The sequence below is a fragment of the Chelonoidis abingdonii genome, chromosome 3 (genome assembly GCF_003597395.2).
Source record: "Chelonoidis abingdonii isolate Lonesome George chromosome 3, CheloAbing_2.0, whole genome shotgun sequence".
NCBI lineage: Eukaryota > Metazoa > Chordata > Testudines > Testudinidae > Chelonoidis > Chelonoidis abingdonii.
Genome location: NC_133771.1, coordinates 99,443,362 through 99,459,536, shown reverse-complemented (window position 1 = coordinate 99,459,536; position 16,175 = coordinate 99,443,362). Strand labels below are relative to the sequence as shown.

Here is a 16,175-nt window from a genome sequence, read left to right as displayed (position 1 = left end):
GTTATTTTGTATTTTTTTTAAAACCTTAATGGCATGCTTTTTGTGTTCACAATTTTTTTTTGATTATAATAAGAAGTGACTGGATCTAATACCCTACCCACACTGATGGCACTAATGTGGAAATGCATGCTATTCATTCCATTCACTTATCTTAAGATCTTACTTGCATTCCCATAAGAAGATCTGAGGTTATTACCTCAAACCTCCCATAGTGAAAAACTACAAAAATAGGTTACACATTGTAAGAATATTTCAAACATTTATAAATAACCAGGAAGAATAATTGAGTCACTCCACTGTGTAACCAACTACAGAAAATCTCAAGTACTAAGATATTCTTAAATGAAATAGTTGATTTGACACTGTTTTACAGACTGCACTGCAAACTCCAAAACTCTCTATACATCCCTAAAGTCTGAAACTTTTCTAAATCATACAAAAAATATCCCCAGAAAGTTAATTGACTTTTAAAAGAAAGGAATAAAAATCCCTGAGTAATCCAAAAACAACTGATATGTATGACCTCAGAAAACAGACTCTCTTAAAACAGACTAGTTTTAAGGCAGCTAACAACTTTCAGGTACAAGCAAAATAAGGGACAGATGTATCATAGCAGATACGGTTTTAAAGCTACATAATCTATGTATTTAATTGGAAATATTATACTTTGATATTAGGTAACTGCCTCAGCTTTTAATATGAAACTCTTAGAAAAGGTCCTATTTCCACAATTGCAAGGTCAGCATACCTTTAAACTGAAATGGAAGATGAATTGAGAGGTGCTGTTGGAACGATCTTGGCTACTATTATATACTTGTACACAGTGTTTTGGTAAGAAAAAAAGCAAGCTGGCTAATGCCTGTAAATAAGCAAACACTAGCCAGCTATGGTAAGCTGACATTTGTGTTGCCAGGTAAACAAAGTCCACTACAATTTCTTCCACTGAGGCTTTGAAGTTGAAGTACACTCTACTGCAGGGGTAAACATGGATCACTAAATGGCTACTGTTATATTCAGGTTTCAGGGTGTTGGTTTTTTTGTTTTTTTTTTTTTGAAAGAATATCAGTGCAAAATATATACTCTCAAAATTGTTCGCTGTATTTGGATGCAATTTACAATACCTACAGGCTTTCAAGGAGACTAAATAAAACCAGAGCATATACAAATACCGGTCCCGCCCCTATTCAATCCCTCCTGCTTCTTGCCCCCTGATAGCCTCCCGGAATCCTGCCCCAACCCCCCCCCGTTCCCTATCCCTGACAGCCCTGGAACTCCGCCACCCATCCAACCCCCACCCCCCTCATTTCCTGACATGCCCCCACCCACATACACTGCCCCCATTCAACCTCCATTCCCCACCCTCTGGCCACCCCAACTCCTCTCCACACCCATGCCCCCTGACCCCGAACCCCCCTGCCCTCTATCCAACCCGCCCTGCTCCCTGCCCCCTTACCGCACTGTCTGGAGCACCAGTGGTTGGTGGCACTACAGCAGTGCTGTCCAGAGCCCCAGGACAGGCAACCGTGCCACCTGGCTGGAGCCAGCCTCACCACCGCGCAGCACAGAGCACTGGGTCAGGCCGGACTCTGCAGCTGCGCTGCCCCAGGAGCTCGCGGCCCCGCCACCCAGAGCATTGCGCCAGAGTGAGCTGAGGCTGTGGGGGAGGGGGAACCACAGGGGAGGGACTGGGGGGCTAGCCTCCTGGGGCAGGAGCTCAGGGGCCAGGCAGGAGGGGCCCACGGGCCATACAGTTTGCCCACCTCTGTCTTAAAACAAAGGTACTGTTGTCACGGTACATCACCAAAACCAAGGAAGAGAAAACAACGTGTGGAATACTAGTAGGATCGTTTCTAACTCCTTGCCTCCACTCTGTGCCCGCCCTCACCCATGAGACATTGGGTCTTTTGGGAATTGAGCAGTCTAACAACATAAACACGTGCTGTTTGGGTAAATAATATTTCATAGACTGAATCTTCACAGTGTAGCTAGTTTGTAGTGTATGTGCCAAAATACAACTGAAGATACAAGTTAGTTCTAGCTCCACCATGAAAACAGACTCTCCTACCAATTTCCCCATCTCACTTTCAGTGAATGCCTGAAGACAGAAAGGGCCAGTAATAATTGTTTGTTTTAGCTAATGAAACATTTGTTTTTTTGCTGGGAGGGGCTGAAATTCTGTACTGTCCTACAGAATTAGTCTCCCCAAAATCATTGCATATATTCCGAACATAATTTAAATACTACAACAAATATCGACTTGGTTCCAATAATTTTACTCCTTACTTCCCTTTGAGGCACTGATATTTGGCAGTGGCAACCCCTGCCACATAGGTGATTAAACTCCCTAATCCGCTGGTAAAATCAGCAGACAATACAACCAGCTATCATCTTCCAGCATCTGATTTTAGATATTAGTATGTTAGACAGAACACTGTGTGATGAAAAGTATTTACAGAATTAGACTCTAAAACCAGACGAGGCTATTCAGTGTACAGTAAAAGTTCAAACACCTTTAGGCATTTCCTCTGAAAGGCCGATACAGAAGCTAAATGAAAAACATGTTACCAATTAAATGCTTTCTTCACAGGACAATCAGTAGAGTTGTGGCTACAATGCAGACTTTGATTGTCTATGAAAGAAACTTAGACCTAAAACTTTAAAATTAAAATAAAAAACACATTGAAAAAGCAGCAGTTAGGGGGGCCATCTTGTTTGGAGTGCACCAGAGTAGGAGGCATTCTGGTCAGCAGTAGTGTACTGTGTGGAGGGAATATGGCAGAAAGTTCCCATTATTTTTCCAGGACTGTGGCTTCAAAGCTGCTAACCAGTATTATATTGCTCTGTTGCACATTTTTTGTGAAGCCCTTACATGACCAGCTCAGTTCAGGTGAGTAAGGTCCATTCTTACCAGGGCATACCTGTCCGTGACCTTTTCCTCTGCTTTTTACAAAGGCAATATATAGGAAACACAAATAAACCTGCCAAAAAAAGAACACACAAAATTAAAAGAAAATAGTATATAGTTATAAATAGTAAATTGTAATTTCTCAATATGTGTGCATCTACTTCACACACACACACCCACACCGACCCACCACCACCACCCAGTATCCAAATATTGCTCCACAAATTCCTGTGAAACCTAAATGGTTAAGACATTTAGACTAGCACAGAAAATACTGAACTGAAATAGTCTCTTTTTGGTAATTACACTAACATTTCTCTATCTTTCATTAATTTTGGGTTTAAAACTTATATTATACTTTGGAAATTGCAGTTTAAACTCTCACAATACCTCAAAGGACACAAATAGTACAGAACTGTTGAGCCCTGGCAATCTTAACTCCACATTGAAGTTTTTTGCTGTGAAATTATAAATTATCAGGAAGGTTTCTAAAATACTTTCAGTTTTATGAAAAGAAACCTTAACCTTCTGATTTTATCTGGCATAAAGATCCTGTGGGTATAAAAGAAGGATGCCATTCAATTTATGGTTTACTTTTAATTTATTTTCATAACTACTGGCTCGATGATAAAACACAGTGTTTATTTTGTAATTTACATGATACAAGTCCTGCTAATGCCCCAATCTCTCAGGAACAAAAATAAATGTCTATTCCATAGTGTTGATTATACAAGACATGAGAATTCCATCATAGATTTAAAGAGAATATTTTAAAAACTTACACACTTTTAAATTCACAACTAAGTTAATAAATCAGTTTTCATACAAATGTAAATCTAAAAACCCCGACACTAAGTTACACTCATTGTTACTTACTTTCAGTTCAGTTTTCTTTTCTATTTGATCACTTTCCAGAATCCCAATTTCTAACTATAGAAAACCTTACATGGGTGATATAACCTGAACTACCATGCAACATGAAAGTAATGTCTTGGGCCACAAGGATATTGTGATTTATATTATACTAAGTGGTTGTATGCAGTGTTCCTAGAGCCATGTTAGTCCCAGGATATTAGAGAGACAAGTTGTGTGAGGTAATATCTTATTGGGCCAACTTCTGTTTGTGAGAGAGAAGTTTTCAAGCTCCACAGAGCTCTTCTTCAGGTCTAGGAAAGGTACTCCAAGCGTCACAGCTAAATACAAGCTGCTTTGCACAGATATTAGACTGTTTGTATTGGCTTAGTAAAAAAATCAATTAGTTTTTTCCTCTGCTTACAGCTGTTTTTTCCCCTGATCCCTGCCTTTTTTTGATGGAATGTAGATTTCAAGTATTACATGTCTTCCTCTATTAGTAACTTCACTTTCCTGAACATTAGGAGAAGGGGTATTTTAACGGAAAACGTATTGATTTGCTTCCTGATTAATTAAGTTTAAAATATAATGTTTTCATTTCCCCTAGTGAAAAAGTATGGTCTCTGGATCACCAGCTGTCTGCATCAAGACACCATGAGTGTACGAAACATCTGCAGTTCACTGGCTTTCCAGTGACACCATTAATTTGAGAAGTGGAGGAGAAACAGCAACACCTTTCAGCTGAATGAGGGCAATAGCCCTTTCTTCTCTTCAAAGGGATGTAGTTCATTAATATTTATAAAGCACTTTGAGTTGGTCAGAGAGAAGGTGCTACGGAAATACAAATATTCATGCCTTGTCTAGACTAGGATTTAAAAGTGTAGTGTTTGCCTGTGTTATCCAATATGTTCTAACACATTGATATTTTGCCTTAAGACATGCTAAATTGGTCAAGTTGAAGACCAGGTTCCTCACTAGCCTTTAATTCAATCAGTTTAGTATGTGTTGAAGGCAGCATGTCTTATCTTCACATCAGCAAACGTGTGCCAATATTACACTTCTGATCCTAGCCTAAGCAAGATTTGAGTTTATCTTAAAGCCTTTCTGTAAAAAGCAAACTGTTAAAAAACACAATCAGATTTATTAAAGTGAAAAAGAACAGTTTGTTAGAAGAGGTACTTTTCAATCCAAATTGAAAGAGGAGTCCATACGGGTTTCTTAGAAAAGACGTGCTTTTCAGAGACCAGGGCCGGCTCTGGCTTTTTTGCCGCCCTAAGCAACAAAAACCAATAAACAAACAACAAAAATCACAAACGTGCGGGGCGGCTGGAGTGGCGAAGCAAAAAAACAACCAACCAACCAACCTGCAGGGCAGCCGGAGCCAGGGTGCAAACTTTCGGCTAGCGGGACTCCCTGTGCTGCAGACGTGCCGCAGGCAGTGGAGTGCATGCCCCGGCTAGCACGGGGGAGAGAGAGAGAGAGAGAGAAGGCGAGCAGCCAGGGCTTTCTTCAGCCAGGGTGCTCACCAGTTGGCCCCTCCCACCACGCCACCTGCCGGCAGGGCTCTGCGCCGCTCTGGTCAATGGGGAGGGAAGGACGCGGGCTGCCAGGCTTGCTGCACACCTGGCACCGGCTGGGGCAGACAGAGCACGCAGCCGGCTCCCAAGAGGGCGCTCCCCTCCTCCGCACCACTGCCCCCTACAAGGCGGCCAGAGTGGCGAACAAAAAGGAAAAGGAAAGAAAAGAAAAGGCTATGCCGCCTTAGGATTGGGCAGAATGCCGCCCCAAGCATGAGCTTAATTGGCTGGTGCATGGAGCCAGCCTTGTCAGAGACTGTTGCTCTATCATGCCATCAAGAAAACCTACTGAACTCATTACTCCGAGCTCAGTATTTAATAATAATAATAACAATGAGCTGTCAAATACAGATTTAGTGGTGTAGAGTGGTTTACAACTACCCTATTAAGATTACTTTTACAGCAGCGTTGGTACCAGACGTTGCTATAATTACTTCAATTTCAGAGATTAACTATATAGAATCAACATATCTCTTCTAAACCGCATACACATTACTCTGCAGGATCATCTCAGTGATCTGATCATAGCTAAGGCCTAGTTTTACACTTAGAAGTTTTGCCATTATACCTATACCAGTATATTGCTATACAAACCCCGATTAGTGCAGAAAAAGTGCTTTCACCAGTGTAGCTTGGTGAGCAAAATAAGCTTTACAGGCAAAAGCATTTTTATGTCAGTATTAATGCACTGACACTAGGGTATCTGCAAGCATAGAAATGTCACAAAAAAAGTCAAAACAAAAACACAACGCACCAAAGCACTTCTAGTGTAGGCATGGCCACAGTTATACCAGAATAAAAGTGCCTTATATCAGTATATAGCTTATTTTGTTTTCTGACCCAGGATTAAGATATATTGGTATACGCACTTTCATACTGGCATAACTACATCCACACTAACAGAGGCTTTGTTACTGTAACTATACTCATAGTTCAGGTGGCAAAACGTTCTAGTGCAGACAAGTCCGAAGTATTGACTCACTGAAAATAATTTGTTCTTTTTAAAATAGCTGGTTGGCATCAATCCTGTACAGGAAAAAATAATTATAATGCATTGATATTCTCATAAAAAGCATTATTAAAATGCAAAGTGCTTTACAAATATCAGTCACAAAAAACACCCCCGTGAGGTAGGTAGGTAGATATTTGTCCCTCCATTTATCCATTTCTAAAAATGGCATTACTGTGAGACTGAATGAATTGCTCAAGGTCACGTGTCATGTCAATGGCAAAAATCAGGATTAGAACCCAGATATGCAGCTTCCGATTCCTAGTTTTGTGTTAACCTTTCGGTATGATCACTAAGCTTCAACTGAATTATACTATCAGATTCAAGATATACTGACTACTTAGACTTAGAAATTCAATTTTTTAGCAGAATAGTCATTATACTGCATGAGTTCTTACCTATTACAACAGCTATAGCTCCCAGTGCCAGTCCCAATACCAGTATTAAAGGTGCAATGAGTAATTTTCCAGCTGAAAAACAAAAATCATTAAAAAATTAAAATTATTTATTTTATTTCATTATCATCCTGGCTACCCAAAACCACCTTAAAATAATCTAACCTCATAGGTACTTCTGAAATAAAATTGATTTTTGGAAGTTTTACTGGAGTTCCCCTTTGTAATGATATCCTTCAACTCCAGTGAGAAGCCATTAGTGATAACCCAATCTGTTGCTCTTCCTGCACTCTAACCACTTTTACACGCCACAATCTACCTTTGTGTATCTCAGCTTTCAAAGTGAGCTTGCATCTTTTACCAGTTCTAATTTTAAGACATATCAGGATTAGAGCAGAACAATGGGCATATATACTCAGTACTTTTAGTATCTCCTGGGGAGGTTCTAGGAGTCCTACTACACCCACCCCACTGCCATCCCTAGGAAGATGCCCCACCAAAGCATCCAGAATTCTGGAGATCTATGGAGTTAGGCCCAGATCCAAAAATGGGATCTCAGTTAACAGTCAGCAGCAGCGGCTCAAAGAGACGTTACCAACTGATAGCTAGCTTATTTACGGTCTGATCCTTTGCCCTTTGAAGTCAATGGTAGTGCTCCCATTGACTTTCATGATGCATGGCCAATCCCTAAGAGCATCTAAGCCTGTTTCCAAACAATACCTAAAAGAAATGGTGTGGCTCTCACAGGACTGGGTGAGAAGAGCTGTGTGGAGTAGAAGCCATAGGAGCATAGTTACCCTGTATGGGTTGTTCTTTTTAGGTTTGTATTTTTTAGTTTATAGCAGGGGTATGCAACCTACGGCACACATGCCAAAGGCAGCACGTGAGCTGATTTTCAGTAGCACTCACACTGCCCGGGTCCTGGCCACCAGTCCGAGGGGCTCTGCATTTTAATTTCATTTTAAATGAAGCTTCTTAAACATTTTAAAAACCTTATATACTTTTACATACAACAATAGTTTAGTTATATATTGTACACTTCTAGAAAGAGACCTTCTAAAAACGTTGAAATGTATTACTGGCATGTGAAACCTTAAATCAGAATGAATAAATGAAGCCTCGGCATCCTACTTCTGAAAGGTTGCTGACCCCTGGTTTACAGCTTGTTTAACTGCATGGAAGGACTGAGCAGCCAAAAACTTGCCAAACTGATGCCAATTTGGATTAAACTAGAACCCATGCAATACAACTGCTTTGTCTTGCTGACATAGACTGAACTCTTGAAACAGGAATAGTTTCTCTCCATGTGTTTGTATAGCATGTAGCACAAAAGGGGCTCTGGTCTCAGCTGTTTGAAAATAAATACCAAGTATTTTGTTGTTATTAATGGTAGTTCAAATGGAGATGTGAATTTCAATAAATTAGGTTGTACCTTTAAGAGATTACCTTTGAAAAGGGAGGCAAATTAAAAATAGATAGCCCAGAAATACAGACTGACTTAGATTAGGTTTTAGGGAATGATTTCATCATTCAAGAGAACAATGACGTAAGCTTCTCCAGAACCAGAGCCACTAATTTGAGCAGTTTGAAGGGAAAACAAGATGTTTCACAAACATTTACAACAGTAACTGAACTGGTCCTTTTCACACTTCTGCATAATTAAAAAAGCCTTAAAAACAGAGTGTGTTGAGTAGGAGAGAAAGGTTCTGAAATTATGAATAATTATTAAAAGAAAAGACTTGGAAAAGTTTATTATTTGTATTACCATAAAACCTAGATGCCTACCCATGGATCAGGATGCCATTGTGCTAAGTGCTGTACAAAGAACAAGACAACAGTCTCTGCCCCAAATAGCTTACAATCTAACACAAGAGACAAATAGACAAGTAAGGACCACAAGGAAACAAAACAATCAAGGATAAGCATATAGATAAAAACCATCAATTTTTGTTATTTAAGTACATTTTTTAAAAGTAAAAATATTTAAAATGTTTAAAGTTATGACAACCTATACTCAGGCCTAAACTTAAATCTGTTAAAATAATAACATTTAAAAATACACCAGCAGTACATGTTTGCTACTGAAGTTTCAAAGAATGTCAAACCACTGAACTGGTAGAACTTGGACATCACTGGCTAAGCACCTGGAATCAGAATTTGTTGTAGTGCTAAACCAGAAGTAGCTTCTTCTGCAGGTGCAGAGAGAATATTTTCTTCATTTCAGTTCAATCTACCAATTTGTTCAAAGGTGAGAAACCAGTTGGGAGTTGAAAAAAGTAGGAAAGCTTTTTTCCTCTTCTAATCTATGAATAAAAACTAGCTGTGAGAGGATGAAATTTAATAGTTCTAAAATCTTGAAGGACGGTGATCAGAAACAATCAGTTCAATTCAGTAACTACATGCAATTCCTTTAACACATATTTTGATAAACTTTCTTATTCTGTAACCAGCATAGTTATGGTAGTTTATTAAATAAAAACAATATTAAAATGCTGTCTGTGCATTTATAACTGAATTCCAATTACCATGCAAATATAGTTTAACACAAGTCACAAGTAAAAAAATCAATTTAGTAAAGAAATGTGTCATTCACCATTTTATAATAAAAATATAAAAATTAAGAATCTGAATAAATGTATGTTAATCTTTTGTGACAGACTGTACCCTTACGTTCACCACTTTTACAAGACTATGATACATTTTGTATTAACTGTGCATTGTGAGGTACTGTTTGAAAACTCAAAATCTACTAAATATTATTGTCCTGGTAAAATGTGTGCAGCAACATTGTATGTAAAGATTTTACTGTGTGACATTGCTGAGACATGCTCCAAATTAGAAAAACAGCCCAAACCAGTTCCTCAGAGACAAAAGGTTAGCCAGCACATCAGTCAGGTGTCAACATAATCAAGTGAACTATTACCAGGTTGACTGGCCATTCTTTAACAGGAAGAAGGATGTGAGGAAGAAATTTGTATTTTGGCAGTGGAACGGATGGGAGTTTCCATGTAAGCAGACTGGCTGTCACCTGAACCCCAGCTAGAGAGGATTCTCAAAAGAGTAAAAGATATAAAAAGAAGGAACAGAGGACACAAATAACCTCTTTCCCCTCATCTCCACTCACAGCATCAACGATGTTTGAAAGACAAAGGATGCATCAGTGAACTAAGGGAGTGGTCCTGATTAAAGGAGTTCAGCCAGTGAAAGCACGTGGTGAAAAAAACCTTTGCTTTGAATTCATTTAGCTTCATAAATTAGGTATTAGTTTGCGTTTACCTTTTATTTCTTTGTAACCAATTTTTATGCCTCATTACCTGTAATCACTTAAAAGGTTACCTACCTTTTAGTAACTGTTGTTCTTTGAGATGTGTTGTTCACTTCCATTCCACATTAGGTGTGCGCGGGCTGCGCGCACAAGCATCAGAAACTTTTCCCTTAGCAGCACCCGTCGGGCCGGTGGGACCCCCACTTAAGTGACACCACTGCGCAGTGCATATATATCCCCACTGGCCCGACCCCCTCCAGTTTCTTCTTGCCAGCGACTCCAACAGAGGGGTAGGAGGGCAGGTGGGTGGAATGGATGTGAACAACACATCTCGAAGAACAACAGTTACGAAAAGGTAGGTAACCATTTTTCCTTCTTTCGAGTGCTTGTTCACGTCCATTCCACATTAAGTGAATTACAATCTTACCTTTAGAGGAGGGTAGGAGTCACAGAACAATTGATCAGAGGACCACACTGCCAACTGCCGTGTCCTCTCGGGCCTGCTGGTTGACCACGTAGTGGGTCATGAAGGTATGCACCGACAACCAGGTGGCTGCTCTGCAGATCTCCTGGATCGGGACTTGTGCCAGGAAGGCCGCTGAAGCTGCTTGCACCCTGGTCGCGTGGACCGTGACCACCAGGGCCGGAACACCTGCGAGGTCATAACACGCTCAAATGCAGTCTGTAATGCAGGAGATTCGCTGCACTGACACCAGGAGGCCTCATCCTCTCAGCCAGGGCCACGAACAGCTGCGTGGATTTATGAAAGGGCTTGGTGCACTCCAAGTAGAACGCCATCGCTCAACGGACATCCAGGGTGTGCAGGCTGCGGTGACTTGGGTCCGCGAGGGGTTTGGGGAAAAACACCAGATGACAAATGTCCTGGCCTAGATGGAATTGTGAGACCACCTTTGGGAGGAACTTGGAATGTGGATGGAGCTGCACCTTGTCTTTATGAAACACTGTATATGGTGGCCCCGATGTGAGTGCCCTCAGCTCAGATACCCTTCTGGCTGAGGTGATGGCCACCAGGAAAGCCACCTTCCAGGAAAGGTGGAGGAGGGAGCAGGTAGCAAGGGATTCAAATGGGGACCCCCATGAGCTTAGATAGGACTAAGCTGAGATTCCATGGAGGAACTGGGGGGCATGAGTAAGGGAACACCCTCTCCAGTCCTTTAAGGAACCACCCCACCATTGGGTGGGAGAACACCAAGCCCCTGAAAACCCTGGGTGGAAAGCAGAAATGGCTACCACATGCACTCTGATCGAGGATGGGGCCAGCCCCTGCTGCTGCTTGAGATGCAGTAGATACCCTAGAATGGGCGGCACTGGAGCCTGCCATGGCTGAATCTGTTACGGCCCACACTGGCACGAGAACCTCTTCTACTTGGCCAGGTAAGTCGCCCCAGTAGAGGACTTCCTACTACCAAGTAGAACCTGCTGCACAGGAAAGGAGCACTGGGTCTCCAGAGCATTCAGCCACAGAGCTTCCATGTTGGCAGATGCAATGATTGCAGGTCCAGGTGGAGGAGCCACCCTCCGTCCTGCGTGATGAGGTCCCAATGTAGGGGCAGGGTTACCAGGGCTTCCACCAACAGCTCCAGGAGCGTGGTGAACCAGTGCTGACGGGACCAGGCCAGGGCGATGAGGATGACCATCACCGTGTCCCTGCACACGTTGAGCAGGACTTTGTGTACCAGAGGAAGTAGGGGAAAGGCATATTTCAATTCCTCTCTCCACGGGATCGCGAATGCGTCTGCTATTGAGCCCAGGCTGCGGCCCTGGAACGAGCAGAACTGTGGGCATTGGGCATTGCCCTTGATGGCAAACAGGTCTACCCAGGGAAACCCTTACCTGCGAAAGAGCGAAAACACGACATTGGCTCTGAGCGTCCACTCATGCATGTGATACAACCTGCTGAGGTGGTCCACCAGTTTGTTCTGCACTCCCAGGAGGTAGGACGCCTTGAGGTGGACGGTGTGGGCTATGCAAAAGTTCCAGAAGAGGAAAGCCTCGTGGCAGAATGGCAAGGAACAGGCTCCAACCTGCTTGTTTATATAAACATAGCGGTCGTGTTGTCCGTCAGAACTGTCACGCTGTGACAACTCAAAGTGGCCATGAAAAGTCTGGCAGGCTATATGAACCACCCTGAGCTCCTTCACACAGATATGGAGCAACCGCTCTGCTCCCGACCACAAGCCTTGAGTCCCCTAGTTGAGCACCCCATCCGAGGTCTGATGCGTCCATCACAAGCGTCAGGTCCGGCTGTTGTGCAGCAAAGGGGATGCCTTTGCAAACCACTGTCTGGAATCCCCACCACCGCAAGGAGTCTAGCACATCCCCCGAGGCTGTCACTACCAAGTCTAGGGAGTCCCTGCCTGGATGGTATACACGGACAAGCCAAGCGTGCAGCGTCCTGATTTTTAGTCTGGTATGCTTGACCACATGCATGCATGCTGCCATGTGGCCCAGCAGCCTCAGGCAGCATCTGGCCGTTGTAGGGGGAAACTGGCACAGGGAGTTCACTGCTTGCTGGATGGCCAGGAATTGTGATACTAGAAGTCTCACCTTTGCCTATATCGCATCTAGGACCGCCCCTATGAATTCCACTCTCTGCATTGGAATGAGGGTGGATTTGGGGACATTGACCAGGAGCCCCAGTGTGGGGAATAGGCTCAGAGCTGCCTGCATGTGGGACTGAACCTCCTCTTCAGATCAGCCCGCCAGGAGCCAGTCATTGAGGTACGGGTAAACTCGAATTCTCTGCCTCTGTAAGAAGGTCAACACTACCGCCATGCATTTTGCGAACACTCGTGAGTAGGCAGCTAGGCCAAATGGGACAACCGTGAACTGGTAATGGTCCTGATTCACGGTGAAACACAGGAATCGGCAACACGCTGGATGGATGGCGGGCGATATGAAAGTACGCGTCCTTCATGTTGAGGGCAGCGTATCAGTCCCCCGGATCCAGGGAAGGGATGATGGTGCCCAGAGAGACCATGAGGAACCTGGCCTTGACCAGGAACTTGTTGAGCCCGCGTAGGTCTAGAATGGGTCAAAGGTCTCCTTTGGCCTTGGGAATGAGGAAGTTTTGGGAGTAGAACCCTTTCCCCTTTAGATCTTTCGGTACCATCTCTACCGCCCCCACATCTAGGAGCGTACGAACCTCCTTTCCCAGGAGATGCTTTTGAGAGGGGTCTCTGAAGAGGGAGGGGGAAAGGGGGTGGGGGTTTGGCAGGGAGAACTGCAGCATGTATCCGTTTCGCACCGTGCATAACACCCAAACAGTCTGATGTAATGCTGGACCACGCACAGGAGAGACGAGACAGACGGTTCAGGAAACAAGGAGACGGATCTGGTGGTTGGTCTGGTACGCTGTCCTCAAGTGCACCTTAAAAAGCCTGGTTTAGGGCCCGGCTAAGACTTATGTTGGCCTTGGCTCTGGCCTGGCCTATTGGAGCTATTATTATTATGTCGCCTCCTGTTATCCCCGCTTTGCCTGCGGTAGGGCTCGTGCCTAGGACGAAGCTGGTAGGGACACTGAGGAGGTGGCTGGGGGTCCTAGAGTGAGTTCTGGACCTCAAGTGGCAGACCTGACACCTGAAGCCATGTCGAGCGTTGCATGACCACGCCAGACGCGACTGTCCTGGCTGCCACATCCACCGAATCCAAGGACACCTGGAGAGAAGTCTTCGCTACGACCTTGCCTTCGTCCACCAGTGCCGTGACCTCCTGCTGGGAACCCTGTGGGATGTTGTCCTTAAACTTTCCCACTGCCACCCTGGAGTTGAAGTTATGCCTGTTGAGGATGGCCTGCCAATTAGCAATCCTCAACTGGAGGCCCCCTGAGGAATATACCTTTCTGCCAAACAGGTCCAGGTGCTTTGCTTTCTTGGCCTTGGGGGATGGGGCCTGCTGCCCATGGCTCTCTCATTTATCACTGAGGCTATCAAGGAACATGGGCTTGAGTGGCAAAACAAGAAGTCATACCCCGTTGACAGGGCGAAGTACTTGTGCTTCACACCCTTGGCTGTTGGAGCACTGGAGGCCAGGGTCTGCCATATAATCTTATAGTTCAACTGCATGGCCTTCATGAGCGGAAGCACTATTCTGGATGGACCTTCTGGGCTCAGAATGTCCACTATGGGGTCCCCCGATCAACCATCTACTCGGCCTGCAACCCCAAGTTATGAGCAACCTTATGCAGTAGCTCTTGATGGGCTCTGTGGTCTATTGGCAGAGGCCCTGATACCTCTGTGCCTGCCACCACTTCATCTGGGGATGACGAGGTCAGCAGCTGCTCAGCTTCCTCCTGATGGTCCCCTTGGTCTTCCTCCCCCACGGGAGGGGCTTCTGGCTTGGGCCGGGACAGCTGACCTTGGGGCAGTACCGGACTCAGTGCCAGTTTCTGCAGTCTCTCGCTCAGCGATGGTGTGGGTGGTCTGGACACCGTAGCTTCCCGCACGGAGAAGCATCGGTGTGGGGACCAGGACCGGTGCACCGAGTAGCTGGCCCTGGAGGGAATCCCTTGCTGCTGATGGTAGGCCCAAGGGGTCCAGAAGGGCCAGTGTCCTGGCGGTCCCTACTGGGTTTGTCACCCAGCCTGGTGTTCTCTGTTGTCCGGTGCCTGGTGCGGGTAACTGTATTGGCCTGAGTCAGAGCTGGACTCCGGCAATGCCGAACGTGAAGGCCACGGCGGTGCCATCTATCTGTGCTGGCAGGAGGTCAACGAGCGGCTTCTTGCCAGTCAGGAACAGGACTGGTACCGCTGCTAATGGGACCAGGACCGGAGCTCCCGAGATCTGGACCAGGATCAGTGACTTCTGGAAGCCTTCGGTGATGACCGGCTCGCCGTCTCCTGGTGCTGGTCTTTGGGGGGTGCCGGAGAGCGTTGGGTCCCTTGCACTAAACCCGTGCGCTGACTTTCCTCCGGTACGAGACATCCCTCTGCGTCAGGGGTAACTGAGAATCCACAGACTCAAAGCTTGACCAGGACCAAAGCCGGAAGCGATGCCAGGACGGTGTCCTTGAATGGCGCACCATTGCTGGCTTTCCCCTCAACAGCACCCCGGGCCTGGGTGCCGGAGGCTTATTCCTGGTCGGGAGAGGGCTCACCGCCGACAACCCAATGAGGTCCTTCGTTGCCTCAAAAAGGTGTCAGGCTTGGAGGGTTGATCTATTACTCCCTTGAGCCTGTCGCCCTCACTGAGTTCACTTGGGGCTAGACTCAGTTGGACTTGTGGCGCCGGCCCCACTGGTGCTGGTACAGCATCCATCATGCTCTTCCCCATGCCTGGGCCTTTAGGTGGTGCCGGTCTCCTTTGTGGGGAATGTCCGTGCCCTTCCTTTGGTTTTGCCTTGGGAAGGATGAGCGGTGCCGGGGCCTACTTCACTCGAGGCCGACGGCTTGCGGTGCTTAGCCGGTACCGGGTCTCTTGGACGAGGCTGGAGCCAGTGTCGGGCGCTCCAGCCCTATGGCTGAACCGCAGCCTCCATCAACAACTGCTTCAAATGAACGTCTCTCTTTCTTTGTTCTAGGCTTAAACGCCTTGCAAATCTTACATCTCTCTGTTTGGTGTGCTTCCCCTAGGCAACGTAGACAGGAGATGTGGGGGTCACTAACCAGCATAGGCTTGTGACACATGGCACAAGCCTTAAACCCGTGTGTGACATTGCAGTCTATATAATTTCATAAAAATATGCTAATGAGTGAATATAATGTTTCTGGAATATGCTTCATGCAAAAGGTCTTTTGTAAGGTATCATTACAATGCTTATAATCTACTGAGTGTGATCATTCTATTTGTATAAATGTACCACTCTTGTATCTGAAACTAGAAATATGAAACATAACTGAGGGACTATTGTAATTATGCAAAGTGTGGGCCATTAATGGTGGTTTGGAATCTTGATGACTCCCAGTAACCAGGACAACTGTCTGCAGATGGGTGTGTTTTACCTGTAAGTCTTCCTATATACCTGTGTGCTGGCAAGTGGGCAATGAAGTCTTGCAGTGACATATGATCATGTCAGCTAAACTGGAATCCATCTTTAATCTGGTGTCTTTCCATTGAGAATTAGGGGGTGGAAACCCAGAGTGGGACAAAGGATGTCCGCCTTATGAAAAACATATATAAAGGAGTGGAACAGAACAGAGGGGGGAAGGAGCCAT

The 16,175-nt window shown here is 45.0% G+C and overlaps 1 protein-coding gene across 1 annotated transcript in view; it reads right to left on the bottom strand.

Moving 5' to 3' along the window:
- Nucleotides 1-1,664: 1,664 nt before the first annotated feature.
- RNF217 (ring finger protein 217) overlaps nucleotides 1,665-16,175 on the bottom strand; it is an 85,812-nt gene continuing 71,301 nt past the window's right edge. The window contains 2 exon segments of the mRNA XM_075063436.1: nucleotides 1,665-2,978; nucleotides 6,742-6,813. Coding sequence (XP_074919537.1) covers nucleotides 2,905-2,978; nucleotides 6,742-6,813 — 146 coding nt within the window. The 3' untranslated portion in view covers nucleotides 1,665-2,904.